Raw genomic sequence first — 23,055 nt, 5'->3', positions numbered from 1 at the left:
ATCTTCCAGTTTTGCAGGGTGAGTTAGTGGGGACACAACTGGGATTATCTTGGGCCACAGACGTTAATCCCATCGTGGCAAAGGCTTTGCAGAAACTGTGCCCCCATGTGTTGCTTTTGGCCATGCTCCCAAGGTGCCATGTACCTAACCACTGGGGTTCATTTTACTTCATCACTGCTAGCACAACTGACAAAGTTCTGAAGGTAAAATTAGTCACATCAGTAGTTGTATCAGGCTTCCATAGTCAAGAAGTACAGCAACCAGATCAAACACATGGTTTTCACTTTTGTTTTGCAGGCAAAGATGTGGATGATACGGTATAGCATGTCATTGATTAATGGAGTATGTTTTCTGGGAAGATTAGAGCATGCTTTAATTCAGTCTTGCATTGTGCTCTAAACCCCTTACATGGCTGCAGGTGGTCTCTCTAATCTACATTCTGTATCTCAACCACATGTCTTCTCTCATAATCGAGTCAGGAAGTGGAACTAGTCTCTTTCTGTCATTAGCACCATACTAGCTGGATACATCAAGTTCAGCTGCTGCTCTGGAGGTGAGAAAACACAAATATCAGATTCATTCAACCCCATTGTTTCCCTATAAATATAGCAGGGTTCCACATATCAAGAGGGGTGGCATCTGAATGTACACTATTGTTAATACAAAAGATTTCCATTTAAAATAAATGCTAAAAAATATATATATATATTTTTTAAACAGTTAAACAGCCACTAATATGATTGCATCTGAGAAATTAGCTTTTTAGCATTTTCATGTCGATCTTTTATTTTTCTGATGATTATGTACTTTTCAGTATGGTTTCTTCCAGGCAGTCATGTTGTGATGCATCGTGACATCTTGAAATACACTCATGGATCATGGTTTCAACAGAACAACTGCCAGTAACAGCATTCTTGTGAGGGACGAGAAGAGTGCTGGAACAATACTGTTGTGTCAACACAATGTGGTAGAGAATGGTAGAAAATTTCCAAAACAGGTTCAGAATGAGCTCCTCTCCTCTCAGTGGGGTGATGGGTGGGTGCTAGTGATTTTAATGAGTAACCTTAATGGCTCGCCAGCATCAAGACTTACACAGCCTGTCTAATAGATATCAGATCACTATGTTTGATTGAGGATGTTTATAATGGTAACAAAGCCTATTGTACTTAGGTTTATTGTCCAATTTTCACATTTATATCCATAGAAATATAAGCATCCAAATTCACTGGCCAAAGTCTTAAAAAAATATTTTGATAGAGGTTGAATTTGGTGTGAAGCTATATATCTAACAACATGAGCAACTCAGATTAATTAACCTTCCTCTGTGGAATATTTTACAATGAGCGCCATCCTACTTTAGTCATTTGCTGGTGCTTAGCTAAAACAAATAGAGCTCTGTACTATAATCAGTGAAACAGGTGGCTTATATTGCTGATACACAGCCTCTCAGCGCAGCACTACCGACGGACTGGATATTGATTGGCCGAGACAGATTGTGGCTCAGAGATCAAATGTAGCATCGCGGAGTGTGAAACTGCCATGTTTTTAATAGGGGTGTAATCCAAGTGGACCAGGGCCATCTGCCTCCACTTCCAGTGCTGGCAATAAAAAAAGTGTTGATGAGTCAGTCCGGCAAAAGAAGCAGGTTTATTTTATAAGTTCTAGATTTACAGTAACAATACTGAGCACTTATGCATGTGGCAATACAAAGCAGATGTAGCTGACATACAAAAACCATAATAAACCTAATAATAAAGAAACCTTATTTATTTGTTTATTTAAATAGATAGCTCATATCTAAAGTAGTTTGCTGATATAATATATATATATATATATATATATATATATATATATATATATATATATATATATATATATATATATATATATATATATATATTTCAGCTTGTCTGACAATGTTTTGATATATTTATGGTAGGAAATTTACAAAATATCTTCATGGAACATAATCTTTACTTAATATCTTGATGATTTTTGGCATAAAAGAAAATAATTTTGACCCATACAATGTATTTTTGGCTATTAATACAAATATACCTCAGCGACTTAAGACTGTTCTGGTGGTCCAGGGTCACATATAAATTAATAATAATAATAAAATAATTCATATATCTACATCAAATTAAATTATTATCCTTCCAAAATTTTGTTCACTTTTTGGAAATGATTGAGAACAGGCAGATCATCAGACTGATCTCACAGATCATCAGATCTCTATGCACAGTCAAAACAAGAAGACATATATTGTATATATAGACCGGACACCTGAGTGGAGGGAAGTGCTGTAGACACAGGAGGAAAAATGCTCTGTGACCCGATTTCTGCTCACAACAGGGACGATTTGAGGACTGCAGAAAAGCCTCTTGGGACTTCAGTTCATCCAAATCCAGAGTTACAGTTTCTGGATCGTATAACTGAATGAAGTTAAAAAGTTTAATTTTGTGGTGTTATCAAGCAGCCATCTATAAAGTTATTATGGTACAAAGTCTCATTATTTTCATTAACAGAAGCATTTTTTTTCTTAGTTTTACATTTTTTTAATAATCAATATTCTATAAAGAAACAGATAAGAAGTGATTTAATACTGTATATATATAAAATTCACTTCTTATCTGTTCTTTACAGATTATTGGAAATCTATTCAAAGACGCAATCGTTTCACAGCAACCATTAAAACAACTTGTTATTCAAGGCTGGTTTTATCTCCCTTCTACCATGAAAAGAGACAAATGGTAATTTTCCACATCTAGCACAACGCACTATCAGTGTGAATGCATGGAACACATCTATAAATGCTCAGTTGTTGCTTGCACCATGACATTTATTATGTCTGTTTAATTTGAGGCATATGGCACCAGAGGAGATAAGACCGGCTATATTTTCCACAGCTATCAAACCAGAAACCTGCTTTCTAGACAACCTCCTTGGTGCAAATAATACGATACTATCATCAGACTATAAACCTGGTTTAATGATTTGATGAAAACAGGCTGATTTGAAGCGTGCTGAGAGTGGTATTGCTATTTAACTAGTTGCAAAACAAATGATATGATATGCCATGTGGCGTTGTGGACTAAGGCACCACTCTGTCCACTGAAACTCAGTGATTGCTCACAATAAGCCAAAACAAACATGTCTCCATGGTTAATTTGTTATAAATGGTGCTTTTAACAATTATTTCAGTTAAACAAATAAACAAAACAAGTATCAATGCAAAGGGTATGTCTCTCCATCCCTTTCTCTCTCCCTCGCTCTATACATGGATTTCCTTTCATTTAGTTGTTTAATTTGTTCTAGCCATCATCCGCATGGCAGGTGTGTAAATATGACTCACAAAACCTATTCAGTACACCATCAGAAAAAAAGAAAAAGAAAAATATGCTGTCTCAGCAAATGTTCAAAAGCAGACCAGAATGGAGAAAAAAGATTTGAAACCGATAATAGTGAATCAACAAACACGGTTTCGCATATTAGGGTCTGTGTCAACATCCACTAAAATTTCCATTTAAAAAGACCCTTGATAAATATTTCATAGATAAACTAACCGATAAAACATTTATTATTATTGCTACCCTTCTTACTACGACTATTTACTGCCCTACTGAACAAAAATAAAAACAGGCTAATATAAACAGAATCACATGTGTGTATAACAGTTTATCAACATAAACAACAGAGGATGGAAGAGATTGGTGTCTAAGGTATTACAGTTGAGCTGATTTATATGATTTACTCCCTAAAATAGGATCATAGGACATAAATAGGATCAATGAACTACATCTGACTCTATGGTCTGTGTATGATTCAAATATGAAATACAGAGCTTGTACAGTTTTGAACTAAATCTTATTTTACAAGCTTTAATCATAATACGTGCTTGATAATGGGGTATTCAAGCTGTCACTTCGGCATACTACTAAATTTGGCAAGACAGCAAGAGAAACTATATAATGCCTTGTCGAAAGAGCTCAAATGTCACCGCTAACCACAAAGCAATTAAACCCGCTTTCATGCACTTTCGCCACCTGTGCATGTATCAGTCGTGTCCCTCAAATAGTCATGTTGGCTCGTTCATAGCGCACTGGCAAATGAAACAGGGCTTGCTGTAATTATTGAAAATTTTGCATTATTGTAAAGCAATTAATGCACTGCTTGGATGCACCGAATCCCTATCTATTGTATTCACACTAACGATGCCAGCTAGAATCCAAAATGAACAGGTTCTGTCAGTCAGTCGATCAGCGCGGGCGCGCAATCTAGCACCAGATGGTAAATAGAAAATCCTCAAGCGATTTGACAGTCCAATAGCACAACCAATCAAAAATCAGAACGCCTGTGGACATTGGCAAAATAACGAAACCAAACTGGAAATGCTTTCAATTTAAACTTCTCTGTAATTTGCATTGTTCTTTCCTTTCAGAAATATAGGCTCAATGCTTATCGAAGAGCATGCCTGCAAACCACTCTGATTTTCCAAATAATTCAAATCAATTCATTAGCCCATCAGGTTCAGCATATGCAAAGTTAGCAAATTATGACATTGTTATTTACCAATCTATTATTGAGATCATACATTGCGTTTGAGCAAGGCTAAATTAATAACTCTCTCTCTCTCTCTCTCTCTCTCTCTCTTTCTCGAATAAATATAATTAAATAACACAGGCTTACACCTACATGACGCAATTATCTTCTTCCTAAATAACTGATTTAGTTATAACTGAACTCGTGACACTTATGGTAAAGGGTCAAATTAAACCGGAATGAAACTAGAGTAATTTACATTATCTTTTTTGTTAAGTGCAAAAGAAGAAGATGTATAGTTTTATGGCGGTTAGGTCTAAACCCCTCATTATCATACAGCTGAATTGTTATCTCACCCCATCGCAGCTAGAGGCCCGTGTGAAAGCAACATGAAAGCCCTCTAAACGCGCTTCTAACGAGGGGCACGCGACTCAACAATAATGGCACGCTGCATTTAGGCTGAAAGGACTGCGCGTGCAGAACATGTATCAAATTAAATGAGGAAATACAGTGCATATATAAAATTAGGTGTCACTTGGAGTGAGCTTTTGATTATTTTGATAAAAATACACAAATAAAATACTTTGTGTAAAACTGTGAAAATGAAAAGAAATGCTTAGAGATGTAGCCTATGTAGCTACAATAGATCTGCTTATTCAGATATTACCTGCTGTAGTGATTACTATAGCGCTTAGGTAGAAACTTGAAAAGGCTCTACGCCAGAACATCAGGTAAACTATAGGCTATGACCCTACACTGACCGCGCACGCGTTCAATTATGTAATATAATTGCCCGCGCAATTGACGGGAACGGGGACAAACGAGAAGTAACAGGCTTGTGCGTGCGTTGTGCGGAGTTACTTCGTTTTTGGATGAGAGAAAATTGCACGGTGTGAAACGATCAGCGTTTAACCGTGCCTGCTCTAAATATGCCAACAGATGCTGGGCTTGTTAATAATCACTCGCGCTCAATTGGTCATCATCCGCGTAGTGGTGGGTATTAAATGTGGATATCATTGTTGTCGAGAGAGGGGGGCTGACTGAGTATATAAAGTGGGCGGCGTTTAGTGATAGACAGTTTATATAATGAGCAGCGCGGACACAAAGCCTGTATAAATACTGCAGGACGCAAGAAACAAGTCTTCATTCACGAATTACGCGAGAAGTGTGAGGATACCCAACAGCGCAACGCTGACGCACGAAGTTTAGAACCAAAACAAGACATTACCATTGACACTAAACACATCGGTGTGCTCACTGTGGAATACTAAACATGCTCAGTGGATATCTTGAGACGAAGAGGAATAAGACTGGATGCTGATTTCCCATTTCTCCTTCACCTTTTGGATAACCTGGAAATTTGACGTGCTCCTGCACACTGAAGTGCCGCGCAGGGTGGACGCGCAGCGGGATATACCCTTTTACTCTTCGGCGTTTGTTTTCATTGCACCCTGAAACATTGGAATAGGCTCTTTCGGGGGAATATAATCGTGGGTGACGCGGCTGCCCAGGAGAATCGAAAAGCATGGCAGCTTGGCTCACCTTTCTCATCGCAATTTTCACGAGCGTTTTGACGCAGGTAAACATCCCAGGTCCTGTGGAAAGTCAGCAGGACCCCTTTCCTCTCATTTGATTCTCGAGCGTATTTTGTAGGTAAGCCAGTGTTTACTGTGCAATGTTGTAACGCGTGTAATTTTTCCCTTCAGATATTTGGATCTGGTGTTTTCGAACTCGACCTTCACGAATTCAGAAATTTGAAAGGCTTGCTCGCAAATGGCAATGCATGCAAGCATGAATGCAGGACTTTCTTCCGAGTTTGCCTAAAAAACTACCAGGTGGTCGTGTCTCCAGGTGACTGTATCTTTGGGAGTGCCATAACGCCAGTGCTGGGGACAAACTCGTTCAGTATCATGGGAAGTGGCTCTTTCAGCACACCGATTCGACTGCCGTTCAACTTTGGCTGGCCGGTGAGCTCAGATGGAACTCCTTTTAATCGCATATGAGCTGAAACATGTTTGCGGTTCATCACAGTATTGTGATAGCAACAGTTTGTAATGCAGCCAGGTTCAACGTGTGTAGAGTAACAGTTTTGATTCAATGTTTTGATCACTTAAATTGCGGTTATTCATTTATTTCTGCTTCTTGAAGATTTTATAATGCTGTTAATTTTTTATTTAGATGATAGCCTACATTCTCTCGTGTTATTCTACATTCTCTCATAATGTATGCTTTATTGTGTTTTATATACAAAAGGCAAAAATCTAAATATCTCTTTCCTCCTAGGGATCATTTTCATTGATTATTGAGGCCTGGCATTCACCTTACGCGGATCAACCTGTAGGTAAGATTCGATTTTGTCCACTAGAGGGCGACACTTCGATACTGTACAAGCGTCTCTTTTCATCAGAACGTTTTATACCCTATACTCTAGCCTACTTTTTTTTTCTTTTTTGTCTACAGCGCTTCATTAAACCTCGGCAAGCTGTATCCAGCTCCTAAGAAAAATGTTAATTTAAAAGTTGTAAATTTGTACAGCATTTTCCTATTGCTTCAAACACCTTTGCATTCTCATGCTCGAACACAATTGAACTTCCTTTGGTTTATTTTTGGCGTGGGAAAGCGCAGTGGTCTTTGGTGAGAATACACAGCGCTTGCCAAAACCATCCGACTGCATTTTCCTGTATTTTACACCTTTGTCTGTCCCGCCCTTTAGAATGGGATAATACCATGGGAATATTTTGCTTAACTCAAAGGAAGAGGAAGTTTTACTCCAAATGTGTCAGCTTCCAACAACTTAAAGTTGGGCTGTATTTTTCACTTTGAAGACACATTCAAAAAAGGAAACTATCACACCATGCTTTTACCTACCTAACCTATTTAATTTAACATTTTTAACCAAAAAAAAAAATCAAATAATAATTCAGCAATGGCCTAATCACAATATTCTTCACTTTTTCTACAGACACATACAACCCTGACTTGCAGATAAGTTTTTTTGCCATCCAAAGAAAGTTGGAAGTAGGGGCTGGATGGTCTCAAGATGTTCAAAGCTGGAAGCAGACGGAGCTACGTTATTCTTACCGGCTCATCTGCAGTGAAAATTACTACGGCGACAGTTGTTCCAAAAAATGCACACCCAGGGACGACCGTTTTGGCCACTACACCTGCAAACCAGACGGGCAGTTATCCTGTCTCCCCGGCTGGAAGGGGGAGTACTGCGAAGAACGTAAGAAATCAGAAATCACAATCCACTGGACACTTGTCTTGAAACGTGTCTTGCTCATCACACTAAATGTACAATGAACAAAAGTATTAGAACATTTCTGAGTGATGTAAACGGTGCTGTCACAACCTCTTTAGATCTGTTATATACAGTAAATATATATATATATATATATATATATATATATATATATATATATATATATATATATATATATATATATATATACACACACACACACACACACACAACAAATCTATAATTAACAAATAAATAGCATTTAGTGTGAATAAGTGTTTAAATTAATATTTATAATTAACATGTCAGTTGTTTTGTCAATGTTTCGTCCGATGATCCTCAAGTAGCGTTTTGTTGCTACGGTTACCTCTTCAGGTCATACTGTTCCCGCCTTTATTAACTTGTTATATTTTTTGGTCAGTCCACAGTGTTGCCAAGTCCGCGATTGTCACTTGGCAACATTATTCCAGTGTTTTTTTTTTTTTTTTTTTTCCATGTCCGCGGGTAGAATTGACACCAATAACGCACATTTAGCCCCTGATATGCTAATTTTACCTGGGAGCCCCGCCAAATAACTTGATTTTTAATGGGGGATCCCCGTCGAAACAGTTTTGAGCAGCAATTAAGCGGGTTTTGCTGTGAAAACATGGCAACCCTGTCAATCTCACATACACAATTTTGAAACAATAACCTTCTATTTATATGTAAGTAAAACATAAATGTAGCTTTATTATTAGGTTTGACTTCTTTTGATCTTAATGAGTAGAAGAAAATGCAAACAGCGTGCTAAAATGGTTATGGGTTTGATGGAAATCGTGTTTGTAGAATGTACTCATTTGAGTTTTGTGTTTTGCTTTCGGCTTTTTCTGTGTACTGTTGTAGTTTCTCTGATAATTCACGGTGTTGATCAGGGCGCTGACACAGTTTGTGTATACTCTAAACGCGCGTGCTTGGTAATTTAATCCTGCACGAGCGTCATGGCAAGCACGCGCCGAGTTAATCGCGCCATTATTATCCGCCACGCGCCACGAAATTGTAGTCCCCATTGTTGCGCTCCAGCGTAGCAGCTGCAAATATGGTTCGCACAGACTACAAACAACAATAGGGACAGCTGTCCGTTATTGGGACAGAGCATCTGCTGCGGTCTAACCAGCAGTTCAGCGCCGGTCGGTACCCGCTCAAAATCAATGTCATAGACGGCTCAACACAAGCAACAGTAAATTACCCACATCCAAAGCAGTGACCTCGCCAGACAGGTTCTGTACAACTGCTTGCAGCGAGACGGATTTATTTGGTTAAGAGCCATTCACTATGCTGATAATGAACAAGTAGGTCTACTAAACTTGAGTTTATTTAAGAGCAGCTGATATTAAGTTAAAGCCACAATGCAATTATGGATGATCCTACTGGAAAATGGAGTCAGAGCTTGGAAATAGATTTATAGTCCAGTTCCTGCCATTTCTGTTTTTCATTCAGCTACGACAAAGCTTTATGCAAAGTCAGTCACACTTATTTATGTATTACATCTTCAATAATTATGTACCTTCACATTTAAAAGGTGGAGTTGAATTTTTTTGTGCCACTATTGCAAAAAGAAATGTTACCTGAGAACTGTTGTTCGTTGGAGAAACAGGTAGTTCTGCCCAAGCCTAGATAAGACAACATTGTTATTTCAGACCGAATGAGATGTTCAAACACACAAAGACATGTTTTGGTCCACTGTTTGAAGAATTAATCTGAAAGTCTTACTTTTTATCAAAGTATATTAAGCTGGTAGAGAACACATTATTTAACATGGGGTAAATAACATATATCACCTTTAATAAGTCCAAATAACTTTGATTGAACTTTTCATGACTTTTAAACCCATGACCGTTTACTAACAAGAGCTTTTTCTTTTAATGCAGCAATCTGTCTGGAGGGATGCAGTGAGGCGAATGGCAATTGCTCCAAACCTGGAGAGTGTGTGTAAGTATACATGGCCTGTGTGAGAATATTTCTTTTCATTTTTGTCTTTGCATACATGCATAGTCTATAGTATTTGCTCTGTTGGAATTTTCTTACCTACATTCAGGATAAGCCTTAAAATGCAATATCATTTTTTTTTCAGCTTTTTTCATTAAATTATTTTTAGCTGCTGTAGTTTGATGGAAAAATTTCAAATGTTAATATCTAGCGGGGTTTTAAAAACATTGTTTGTGAGCCATATTTAAACTGAAGTGTGTTGTTTTTTTTGTTTTTGGGATATTTGTGTATTGCAGGTGTAGAGAAGGATGGCAGGGTAAACTTTGCACAGAGTGTAGGAAATATCCAGCCTGTAAACACGGCACCTGTCAGCAACCATGGCAGTGCCACTGTAAAGAGGGCTGGGGTGGACTGTTCTGTGACCAAGGTAAGACTAAACCCTAAACAGTTACAGTAGCTGACTGAATGTCTCACTCTTCAATGACCTCAGTGTCATGGTAATAGAGCTTACAGCACTTTAGCTCATTGCTAGTTTAAGACTGAACAAGTAGATCTGTGACTGAAACGTGGAGAAACTTGAAACGTGTTGAAAAATGGCCCTTTCTGACATTGTCTTATTATTTCTTTCAAAACAGATTTGAATTTTTGCACACATCACAAGCCATGTGTGAACGGAGCCACATGTATGAATACAGGTCAGGGCAGTTACACCTGCACCTGTCGGCCTGGTTACACTGGGGTCAACTGCGAGCTTGAGGTGCGCGAATGTGACAGCAGCCCATGTAAGAATGGAGGTCTTTGCTCGGTGAGTCATTATTTTGTGTCATTGTGACTCGATCTGAGTATATGAATTTGATTAAAACCACATGCATTTAACAAACTTAGTGTTTTTGTACTGTAATGTGAATTTGGACTGGAATAAACATAGATAAATCATCTTCAAAGTAGACTTTAATGATACTAAATTCATTAAAATATGATAGATAATCTTCAGCATTAAATTACTTGGCCATTTTATCATCTGTCCATGTCACAATATTCATTTTAGTGTTTGGATAAAACCTCAGGCTTAATCTTTGAACATGCTGTGATCTTATTAATGGATCCAAGCATCCATTGAAAAGCCTTTTCTCAACATGTAGAATTACTGTACAAACATAAAACAATGCGAATGGGTCCATAAATAGCTCTATGAAACATCTGCTTCCTCTCCCCCCCTATAGGATCTTGACAAAGGTTACAGCTGCACCTGTCTGCCTGGCTTTGAAGGTATTCACTGTGAGCACACCTCACACCTCACCTGTGCAGACTCCACGTGCTTTCATGGTGGCATATGCCACGAGAAAGACAATGGGCGCAGTTACGCATGTGACTGTCCAAGAGGTTACACAGGTCTGAACTGCGAAAGAAGAGTGGACAAATGCACGACTCTGCCATGTGCCAATGGTACGAGAATGCATCTTTTCTGCCTCTAACTTTTTCATTTAGAAATGTTGCGAATGCAGAGATCCAGATGTGTGTGTGTGCATGCATAGCTCTGTAAAATTTGTCACTGACACCTGTCCCACTGATCCACAGATGGCTTGTGTGTGGTCCTGGGGGGCGTCCGCATGTGCAGCTGTCGAGCGGGTTTCACTGGCCAGCGCTGTGAGATCAACATCAACGACTGCGCAAACAACCCCTGCGCTAATGGCGGCACTTGCTACGACCGCATCAACGACTACGTCTGCTCCTGCACCCCTGGATACGAAGGCCCCAATTGCGATCGGCCTTCCAACGCCTGTTCGTCCAGACCCTGTCTCAACGGCGGCTCCTGCGTGGGCGTCCCAGGGAACCCGCCCGCCTGCTTCTGCCCCAGCGGCTTCACCGGGCCCCACTGTGAATACTACTCTGTCACCGCTCCTGTGACCAAAGAGGAAACCCAAGATCGCTTCCAATGGGCCGCAGTTTCTCTAGCCGTGGGTTTGGTGGCTCTCATCATTATTCTTTGCATGGTGGTCATTGCCCTGCGCCACATTCACAGGCAGGCGTCTGGAGAAAGGACTCGAGGCGAGGCAATGAACAACATGTCAGAATCGCAAAGAGACAACTTGATCCCCACCTCCCAGCTGAAGAACACTAATAAGCAGGTCAGCCTGGAGGTGGACTGCACACCTGACAAATCAAATTACATACACAAGAACTGCCACTTGGACTACAATTCATCGAAAGAGTTCAAGGACATCGTGTCCCAAGAGGACAAAAGTCATAAATACGAAAAGTGTTTAGAAGAGAAAATACCATTGAGTAGAATGTACAGGTAAGAAATGGATTTCACGTCACTTTGATAAACCGAGGTGTTGGGTTGAATTGAATTTGCTTTATTATGCTGAGGTCATGCTCCATTAGAGTGCCGCCAAGTATATTAACCTTTGCACTTAGAGCTCGCCTGATGACCGTAATACAAACATCAATACTGGCTAAAAGAAGTTATCCGCAACCGCAAGACACATTTACATTCTCAAACACGGATTTTACTCAAAGGCATTGACAGCAAGAAGCATTTTTACCCCATTAAATGATTTTTATTGATTTGGACCGCACAACAAAAGCACTTTTTCCTCTTACGGGGATTTTTTTTACATCAGCCTCTATAGAGTGAAAAAATAAGCCAAGCGCATTCACCCCCATCTCAGCACAATAAATAGCCGCCCCATGTGCTTTTACTTTGTGATAACATAAAGTGTGTTTTGTGTGTGCAGGGAAAAGCCAGAGTGTAGGATATCAACGATATGTTCCCCAAGGGACTCCGTGTACCAGTCTGTGTTTGTAATAGCAGAAGAGAGGAGTGAATGTGTCATAGCAACTGAGGTAAGGAGGATCAGCTCATTTCTTAATATGTCTGCATGTTTGAAGCAGGGGTCTGCTGGCCATGTTCACCATTTTATCATTCTGTCAGTGTCTAGTCTACTGAACAGAGGCTTGTTAATAGAAAGAAAAGGGATAAATCTGCCATTAAGGCCACTAAATATTCTACTGTATGCATTTCAAGTTCTTACTTTAAATATTGAGAGCAATGCATCAATTCCTAAGCATATTCGAAGCCTCTGTTTTATTTTTACTCTTTTTCTGCAGGTATAAATTACAGGCTGATGTCTATGAAGAGAGGAGACAAAAACACAATCAAAGCAGAATCTTTTTCTGGATTGTTTACAAAGATACGTAGAGACTGGAGATTTATATTGACGTCCACTGCTGCACTGAGAAACTTGAGAAACTGGAGACAGCAGAGTGCTGCTCATCGAATGCAATAGTTTAGTTTTATGTTGAAGAAGTGTTTGTGTACAAAACGTGTACAGTCCTGGATGATTTCTGAACTCTTCTGCTACGGTATGTTTTTCCCCCCGTGAGCTGAAAGGAAAAAATTATATATTATTTTGCGGTAATCATGGACATGTCGTCCGCCAAGTAATCAACTGAAGGTGCCAGGGACTTCCAAACCTTCAACCAGCATTGCCAGCTATGCAAGAACGAGGAGGGGAGCACCAATCAGAGAGCTCACCCAAACAAATCAACAACCAATGCTATGAATGTCTGAGAAGCAAAAAAAAAACTGCTGACATCAATCATTTAAAAAATACTTTTTGCTCTCCTCTCTACAATAAGATTGTAAGCAGCTAAAAATTCACAAAAAAGCCTTAAAAGAATTAAATAGAGAGATATGTTTGTGCCCAGGGTCTTCTTGGATAGTTTTTTTGAGAATTTAATCAACATGGAAAGAAATAAAAACAAGAAATGAAAAATAACTTGCAGAACTGTGCCAGCAAGATCCAAGAGGAAGTTAAGTTGACTTCTTTTATGCAACACGGCCCATGAGTACAAGTCAAGAAATGGACAGAAACAGAAAAACAAAGCGACGGCTCACCACTGACTGCCTATAATTAGTTTTGAGAATACAGAACCAATAATGTAATTTTTTTTTAAAGTGATTATTTCCAGAGTTAATTTAATAATGACACACTGCTCTTTATATGTTTTATACTATTATTTTGTATATAATGCATATTTATAAAAAACCAAACATCTGAAGAATAAAAAAAGTTAATTCCTTCAAGCTATTTTGTGTTCTTGATAATTTCACATTTGTGTGTGTATTATATAAATACAACAAATCTTCAGTTTGGTTACAAATGTACCATTTCTTTACATCTCCATGAACTATTTTCTCTCAATCCTTAAAAAAAAAAAACTTACAACCCCCTCCTTCCCCTTCTCCAGTTGTAAATTGGCTTGAAATTTAAATCCGTTGCCTCGGATACAGGCCCCTTGAGCTGGAAATTCTGAAACAAAGACAGGCGCAACGACAGAGGAGCGGCCCCTCCTCAGAAAACCGAAACAGATGCCCCAGGGTGCAACCTTGCCCTGCAATAAAAACAGCGGCATATGCCGCCCCTCTCGCCAGGCTCATCATGGTGCTGCTCTGCAGAGCACCCATAAAGAAAACACACACACACTTCTCTACAGACGCAAACGAGTTCCAGCTCCGAGGGCCTCAGGAGCCATCTCGATCCCCAACAAAAGAATTGACCGGAGCTGTTCACGTGGCCTTGGTGCCCACAGATGGGTTTCAGCCGTATTATGCACTCCAAACATGGAACGAATAGGAAAAAAAGCCTTTTTTTTTTGCCTTTTTTTTTTGTTTTTATTAATCAAAACTCTGTCGGCCTGCCAGAGCAGAACAGCCTGAACAGAATCACCTAAAGGGTGCAAAGGTCAGCTAAGGCTTGATCAGCAATTTAAGTTGTTAAGTAGTTCATCCTAATAAATAAGGCCATTTGGACTTTCATTTGATGTTCAGCTCCGAGATTCATTCTTCCCATCATCCTGGCCAAAGTCAATATTATGAGACCCCATGCAAGGCAGCAGAGGGCCATGCAGGAGATGCGTTTTTGAGTTTTACTAAGTACTTAACCAGAAATGGTTATCCAGGAGGTCAATCTCGGGTTTCTTTCCATTCCAAAGAGCAACATAATCAACCACCGACAACAAATCAGTGCCACGCAAACACACTCCACACACACATCCTGTTCATCTGTGTCATCTAAGCATCCTTGTCTGTGCTTGGGTCAAAGGGACGCTTGGGAAGAATAAACACATTTCGGAAAGGTTCTGAGAGCATTTCCGTCAACGGCCGGAGCTTTAAACACTTATTATCGCCGCAATGTAGTTTTGCGCTAAAGCTTTTGCAAAGCAACCTGTTACCCGAACCCCTCCCTGCCGCAACTGCAAGTATGTATGTGTGTGTGCTCTCTGCTCTTTGGCCTCTGGGTCTAAATCGCATGGCCAGGCATTCTCATTGTGTTATAATCACTGCATCCTGTTTGTGACCCAGTGACATCATTTCCTGCTTCCTGTCTGATTAAAAAATGCAGAACATGCCGGCACTGGCCAAACGCTTTTCTCACGCATCTCTTTCTTTCTTCGTTCTCCGTATTTGTACGGATCCCGAAAAGTTTCAGGAAACGAGCTCATAACAAACAAAAGGGGAGGGGGGCATCAAATCAAGACTATTGATTTCATTTCAAGAGTATTTTGAAATCTGGGCTGTGGAATGTGAAAACATCCTTGATAGGAGGATGCTAAACATTCATTAAATTTTGACACGGTCAGCCATGTGCAGTCAAAAGAGTAAAATGGGTAAACAACAAAAATGAACTTTTTCTGAACCTGAAATTGCCCATTAAAAGGTTAGTTCACCCAAAAATGGAAAATTAGCCCATAAATTACACACCCTCAAGTCATCCTAGCTGTATATGACTTTCTTCTTTCAAACGAATCCAATCGGAGTTATTTTAAAAATGGTCTTTTATCTTTCAAGCTGTTTGATGACACTCAGCGGGTGTTGCAGTGCATTAGTCCAAAAGAAGTAAATAAAAAGTGCCCATCTATTATATAAATTAATTAGAGGTACAAAACGAGGATTTGTCAAGAAGAATGATATAAGCCAAGAGAAGACTTTGCTAAAGTAAGGAAACTTTGAAATGAGAATCACTGGCACATGCTAAACGCCGACCTCATACGTCATCTGCCCAGAGCTGCTTCCATGTGTAACTGTTGGTGCAAGCTACATTAACGTGATTATTACGTTTTGAATACAGATATTTTTATTGCAAAAATGTGGCAGATGTGAGATATTTTTTTTATGGATGGGCGCTTTTTGGTTCACTTCTTTTGGTTTGATGACTGCCATTAAACAGCTTGAAAGACAATTCAAAGACAAATGTAGTAACTGACTGGATTTGTCTGAAAGAATTAAGTCATAATATACACCTAGGATAACTTGGTGAACTAACCCTTTTAAGGCCTTCCTGAAACCGCGTCCATATGTGATACTAAAATGTACTATTTAAATCACATGGGTCTAGTTTCACAGACAGGGCTTAGACTAAGCCATGACTAGGAAATAGTTCAATTAAGACATTTAAATGTGTAATAGAAGATCTTAGAAAATGCTAACATTAGCCTGATAGCACTGAAAACGAACGTCCCACTCTCCCTGCAATCACCGTCCAATGCCACGCCCCCTGGACGCATTTAGACTCACAGACCAACATTACTACATATAATTACAGAGACAACATTACTACAATAGGCTACATCAGCGGTTCCCAATTCCAGCCCGTGTTCCAAAGTGGAATAAACCCCTGCTCAGTGAGTAGGAAATGTAATGAGTAATGAACACGGTGTAGGGTCATATAGCTCATCTCACTCCGTTTGCACAGTAGTGATGGGTTGTTCTTGAACGATTCATTCATTTCTTAATTTATCTTTAATGTGACTCTAATGTGAGAAGAACGAGTCATCTTTATGGAGTTATTTGTTCAGTCGTGCATGCGCAAAATTCTTGGTTCTGTACTGTAATTAGTCTAGTAGTTCCAAGAGCACCAGTTTCAGTCAATGCAGTCTAAGACGTAAAAACAATTGTTTAGTTCAGCTCTCGAGTATCAGGTTTTTCTTTTTTTTTTTTCTGAGTCATAGCTGGGCGCCGCGGACAGACGCTGAATGGCGCCGCCGGTGTGTGTACACCCATAGAGAATGTGTTCGAATTTTAAAGACGTGGCGCGACGTGACGCGGCGCTGCGCTTCTCGACCGGTGTGCGACCCCCTTAAGACGTAAAAACAATTGTTTAGTTCATCTCTCGAGTATCAGGTTTTACGAGTCGTTCATTCATCAAGTGACACACCTAGAAGCATAACCAATGCAGTCTCAAGCCAGAAAGAGAATCGATTAGTTTATCTTTTGAGTCTTCTGGTTTTTCGAGTCGTTCTTTCATCACGTGGCAGACCCATAAACTTTAACCTATGCTGTCTGAGTCGGAAAAAGACTTAATAATAATGATAATAACCAACTCTTTATTACCTCTGTCACAACAGTCAGTGTATGGAAAATAACCACCATTACAGAAAATCACACATTTATAAACTGTAAGAAGTAGCTAAGCTACAATTTGATAACAGAAACGCAGTACCTGTAAGAGTAAATAATAATAATAATGATGAAAATAATAATAATAATAATAATAATAATAACTATGTACAAGTTTGTAAGGAAGCTGGTAAATTAATTTCTCTATCCAATGCTGTCACGTTATGCGACAAAAGAATGAACCCTAGGTTAAAGCCTTTTATACAGTCTGGTTAAAGCTTATGGGTCTGTCACGTGATGAAGGAACGACTCAAACCTGATGATGACGCCATATATGATCAGACTACATAGGTTTAGATTATGGGGCTGTCACGTGATGAAAGAACGACTCAAACTCGAAGACTTGCCAGATAAGAGGTGAGGTAAGCTTATTGTATACAGAAGACCCAGGTAAACAATGAATTCATCTTTTTTCTTATAGCATTATAGTGTTGTATTGTTTGTAGTGTGATCAACGTTTGCGTAAGTACTAGTAGACACGTTAGGGAAGTAACACGTAAAATTGTAATTATATTTGATAAAATGAACGAAATGAAAAAAGATTTGTTCATTTTGCTGAATGAGGCTCAAAGGTCCGAGTCTGTAAAATGATCCGAACTTCCCATTACTACTGCACAGCATGCATGAATGTGCTGATGACATATTCTGTCTGCGTGACAAGGGTGTGCAGAGGTATACATACATTGACAGGCAGCTAAGGAAAGCCATTTGAAACGCTCGGACCGAGTGTTTTGATTGGACGTACATTTCTTGGTCCTACGCCTTCCACAAAATATATGAATACAGATAAATATATTTAGACCACTTAACTTAATGTTTGCTATAGGGATGTGAAGAGACTCTCAACCAGTATAACAAAAAATGTTTCTGAAGGCAATCACTTATTGCACCTTTAAGTACTTTTTATTGACTTGCCTTAGAAAAACATTACTGGTGTGCATTTTGAGACAAATCAGAGGCACCTATATATTTTAAGATCAGTCAGTGAAAGTTTCTTTCAGTCAAGCAGCTCAGACTTACAATTTAGTCTGGGACTAGGCTTAAGCCTTGTCTGTGAATCCAGGGGTTTATTTCCAAAACACAGCTATCATAAGCCAGAAATCCATCAAACCCAGTTGTCCTCCATCTAAAATTTTCTTTCACTAACACTAGATGTCACTAAAATGCCCATGAGGTTCATATAGCAACACTATAATATAGTATAGCTGCAAGTTTCATTATTGTTTAAAACAACAACAACAAAATTCTGTTGTCTATTGCTTATCACACTGTTCTTGAAGTTTTCTTTTATATAAAATTAAATTTTTTTATATTTAATCATGTAACAAAAGTATGTTCAAATTAAAGTAATTCTCAAAAGAATAACAACAATGGGACAGTTCACCATAACAGGGTATTCTGTCATTATTTACTCTCCTTTCTGTCGTTTTAAAATAAAAAAAATATATTCTGAAGATCTGTTTTTGTCCATACGACTAAATTCAAAGGGATTCGGTGTTGTCTTTCATGGACTATAATAGTGGGAACATTCTTCAAAATATCTTTAAATGCGATATTGTGTTCCAAACAGTAAAGATCAAAATTACATAAAACTGATGATCAAAATAAATATATAATTATCAAACATTCTCATCTATTAGGGAACCAGTATATATATAAAAAAATTAAATTAAATTTAATGTTCCCTGCATTTTATCATGTATGGCAGGAAGAATGTTTAAGTGCACCATACATGTGTGCATGGGGCATGGGAATGTACTTTTTTCCCTAGATTTTGGGTTTGTTTATTTTGGGTGCAGATTTCTTGGTCTCCACCCATATGGCAAGCCCATTCTCTGCAACATTTGACAGCAGTATGTTCCTGACTAGCTGAAACTGGTCATCAACATAGCATCAAACTAACATGAGCCAATCAAGCAGTCTGAAGATCTGAATGTCAAACTTTTTTTTTAAATAACGAGCTTTGGCAAATTACATATATAATTACACTGATTCAATTAAACATTCTATCAATTATGCTAATAAAACTTTCAGTAATTTAAATCAACGGCCAAAAAAAAGTATGGTTTTAGAAACTGGTTAATAACGGCTAAAAAAAGAAACATGCAAACAAATGTCAAGTACAACACGTGCATTTCACACGATTCATATAAGGTCAGCAGGGGCCTAGCGTGTCCGCGCCTGAGGTTACTGCTCTGGAGAAAGTAAACAGGCTGTCCCGTGAAAGGTCTGGTCACTGGAGCTCCCCCGTCTGCCTGAGCTATAGGCAGAGAAAGGCTTGTGCATCATGCAGACTTTTAAGGAGCTTACATGTGCTTGTATCTTATGATGCCAGCTAATACCTCTATTTATAGATAATCCTATTTTAACCAAAGAAGAGCCTAAGTTATACTACAAGGAAATGTCCAGGGGTGGCCAGGCCAGGGGCAGAGGGGTTTTGTTTATCAACTGATATAGGACTTATTTGAACTTTTTATTAGATAAAAATAGCAGCAAATACAACATTAGTCTAATTGTTTGAAATTCAGTGATTCATTTACCTGAAAAAAAAATTACTAACAGGCTTGCAAAGATAAAATAACATGGGTTAGCTAATAAACTATCCTTTCTGTTGACATCAGAAATTTTTTACATCCGCATTGCCACACAGAGTGAATATTGGATGAGTCACTAAAGTAGTCTAATGGCTTAGATCCTGGCCTGACAAAACTCGTCAACCTAAGACGTAAATCCCAAACAGAGCTGACAAAAGAACAGTGACACTTCTGAGATCACAAGTCTGCTCTGCCTCTATTTCTTCATAGTTTGATGTTGTCATGTTGTTATTCTCAGGCTGGTCAGATATATAATATGCGAAAACACATTAATATAATAAGACTCTTAATCTTCTAGACCGACAACAGGTCAGTACATAAATATTTGTTTTGCTAAGAACATGACGCAATTCTAATGACAAACAACGTTCTCAGAGTACTTTCCGAATTTATGGCACTGATGACCTCAACGTTATCATAATATGCAAATAATCAGAGCATGAGATGTAAACAAAGTAGAGATAAACACATGTGGTTGAACTTGTCAGGAACGTGGCACTGGATGTCACAGGTTTGCAAGATTAGAACTGTTTGTGTACTTATTGGAAAGGTCTGAAATATGTCACATTATCATAGTAGAGATTACAGACAAAGGAGATCGAAAATACAAGCCGATGCCATAGCTTAAAAGATCTTTAGGAAGAAACTAATCTGTCTCAGCAGTCATGATAGGATAAAACTGAATGGAGATTTCTGAAGGATGTTACAATTTCTGGTGGCAATGCAAAATGTATTTAATATTTGACTAGATTTCTGCATTTGAAAAAAAAAGGGAATCCGTGGACATGCTTTGTAACAGCATCTTGATATTATATTATATTATATTATATTCGAGATGCTCAGTTACACTCCCGCATCCCTGCGATGGATAAATAGATTAATGTTATAGTAGCTATTTTCTCATATATTATGTTATATTAATACATGAATTATTATATCTTCCAGTGAAGACTTCATACGAAGTCTTCATACGAAGTGTGCATTCAGCAGTGTTTTCAGTGTCAAATTACATTCTTAAAAGCCAAGTGCATGAGTGCAGGAGGCCGGATAATGAACGTATACGTCCACTGTTGGAACGGTTCTCGTTTTCGAGTCAAGAACCGGTTCGGTTTTCGGATCATCAATACACTGAACCAATTTCAGAACGATGAGCTGATGATACTGGGCATGCGTGTAATTTTTCAAGAGGACGAAAAGCATGTTATCCTCACATATTGTTAAACATTAGAAAGTGTGATAATCTAAATATATTTAAAAATAAAGAAAAAAATATTTTAAAAAAAAGAAAAAGAAAAAAAGATTAATGTATCCAATTGTTCACTTGAAGACTCTAGGTTATATAGGCCAATGGGGTTTGTCAGGGAAGTTGGACAATAATTAAGACTCTCTGTTCAATAGGAATAAGGGATGATTTATGAAATACCGGTACTGTAATTATAGTTAATGATGACACATTCACAATTTGAGTTCGTAGCAAATAAAACATGAACAGGACACGAGTAGAACAGCTGATGAAATAACAGTGAGTGCAGCATGCCGGTTAGAGCGGTTGTCGTTCTCGAGTCAATAACCGGTTTCATCAGTTTTTGGATCACCAGTACGCTTACACTGAACCGAGTACCGGTTCTTTCGGACACGTCTGATTTGAGAAGCGATAAGATGATGATACTGCGCATGCGTGATTCAGCGTGACGCTTCCAAACACATAGACTGTAGCCTATAAAACAGTGCAAAACCTCTTTTACTGTCTATGTGCAAAACAGATAGCCTACTATTAGCTACTGAAACAGTACGTCTGAACCGAACTGGTTATTTTGAAAACTGTGCTAATTGAGAGCGGGGAAACCGAGGACTTGTATGAGGGCAATCTGGCGAAAGGTAGCCTAAATTTATTTAATGACAAATTAATCGCAATGCATTATGAATAGTGGATTAACTAATTTAGACTATTTTATATCTTCACGATTGAAATCCGTGAGCACAGCCTATTACTGTATTTGGGTGCTTGGTTGCAAAACTGAAGTTATGATTTCTTCTGACTTCATATGTTTGAATGTGTAGGCCTGTTTTCAGATAGACTTTTTTTTTTTATTCTTTTTTAAATGGTTATTAATTCACTGCCACAAGAACATGAGGTATTACATATTCGCATAATAAAAATTAACAATAGCTGCCAGAGAGAGAAAAATAATGAAATAAATAAATACAAACGAGAGAAAACAAAATACCATACATTTCCATACATTTTAATTCGTTTCCTGTATAAAAGGTAAAACAAATTTCTATCATACACTCCATTTTTCTGTTAATATAGAATACCAATCCTTCCAAAATAATCTTGAGTAAACACTCAAATTTACACACAAATGACCACAAAATTCAAAGGTAGCCTATATGAAATTTAAAGCTTAAATACAAAACATGCTTAGCAGAATAAATTCTATGAAGTATTTTGTAAGACACTTCCTGAATTTTGTTATTGATACAAAACTTATTTGGCAGTTTCCATTCTTTAACCCAAGAGACAGCCTATTACCACATTAAGAAGACCAAAAAATATATATATTGCTGCAAGTAAGGACACAGAAAAAAGAGCATTCCTTAATATTATTGCTACACTGCTGTTTTAAAACATCCGTATTTTTAAATGAAAATATTTCCACAAGGATTAACCATGCTGACTTCTGAGATACAGTTTTTTAAATAGTTGCGGTGTGAAAAAGAGTATTTAATATATAATTAGGGAATACATTCAAAGGAATTTAGCTATTCTTCATAAACTTTATCAAACATTTAATTTTAAAAGTGTCATTGAGAATATAATAATCTAAGACCTCCAGTTCCCCTTGCTCTTTAGGATTACAAATTACCTGGGATGTAAGATTTTATATCATTACGCCATCGCGAATAACTATTACATTAGGGTGTACAAGAACCGGTTCATTGAAACAAGCTGTCCGAGATAACCGGACTTCCAATCACTAGTTTAAAGTTGCATCAGTCGAACAGAATTTAAGCGACAGATTTTCTGACGAATGAGTGTGAGAGTTTTTTTGTGACTGACGTCTGGCTCGCCTATGAAATGAAACAACTTCTCACGTTTTTTCCTGGTTTGTGAGCCAATCAGACAAGTATGCGCTTATAGATTCACGACGAGATGATTTGATTGGATAGAAGATAAAACGCCCCGCCCTATCAAAGCCGTGATTGGCCAGGATTTTGAGCAAGGTCAGATACGCCCCTAGACA

At 38.3% G+C, this 23,055-nt stretch overlaps 1 protein-coding gene across 1 annotated transcript; it reads left to right on the top strand.

Moving 5' to 3' along the window:
• Positions 1-5,657: 5,657 nt before the first annotated feature.
• Positions 5,658-13,841, top strand: LOC127984397 (delta-like protein 4). Its single transcript, XM_052587036.1, has 11 exons — positions 5,658-6,121; positions 6,249-6,509; positions 6,826-6,883; positions 7,505-7,768; positions 9,691-9,751; positions 10,045-10,175; positions 10,384-10,553; positions 10,972-11,194; positions 11,327-12,047; positions 12,490-12,598; positions 12,863-13,841. The coding sequence occupies exons 1-11, from the start codon at positions 6,068-6,070 to the stop codon at positions 12,866-12,868; spliced, it is 2,058 nt and encodes a 685-aa protein (XP_052442996.1). The 5' UTR covers positions 5,658-6,067; the 3' UTR covers positions 12,869-13,841.
• Positions 13,842-23,055: the final 9,214 nt, after the last annotated feature.

Source organism: Carassius gibelio, chromosome B20 (assembly GCF_023724105.1).
Source record: "Carassius gibelio isolate Cgi1373 ecotype wild population from Czech Republic chromosome B20, carGib1.2-hapl.c, whole genome shotgun sequence".
Classification (NCBI taxonomy): Eukaryota; Metazoa; Chordata; class Actinopteri; order Cypriniformes; family Cyprinidae; genus Carassius; species Carassius gibelio.
This window is presented reverse-complemented; position numbering and strand designations above follow the sequence as displayed.

What these genes read in the sequence shown, in the direction of transcription:
- LOC127984397 (XM_052587036.1), top strand. Translation starts at nt 6,068, where the DNA reads ATGGCAGCTTGGCTCACCTTTCTCATCGCAATTTTCACGAGCGTTTTG. An exon ending in TTACGCGGATCAACCTGTAG is followed by an intron (nt 6,884 to 7,504) that starts GTAAGATTCGAT and finishes CTTTTTCTACAG; the next exon opens with ACACATACAACCCTGACTTG. An exon ending in TCCAAACCTGGAGAGTGTGT is followed by an intron (nt 9,752 to 10,044) that starts GTAAGTATACAT and finishes TGTGTATTGCAG; the next exon opens with GTGTAGAGAAGGATGGCAGG.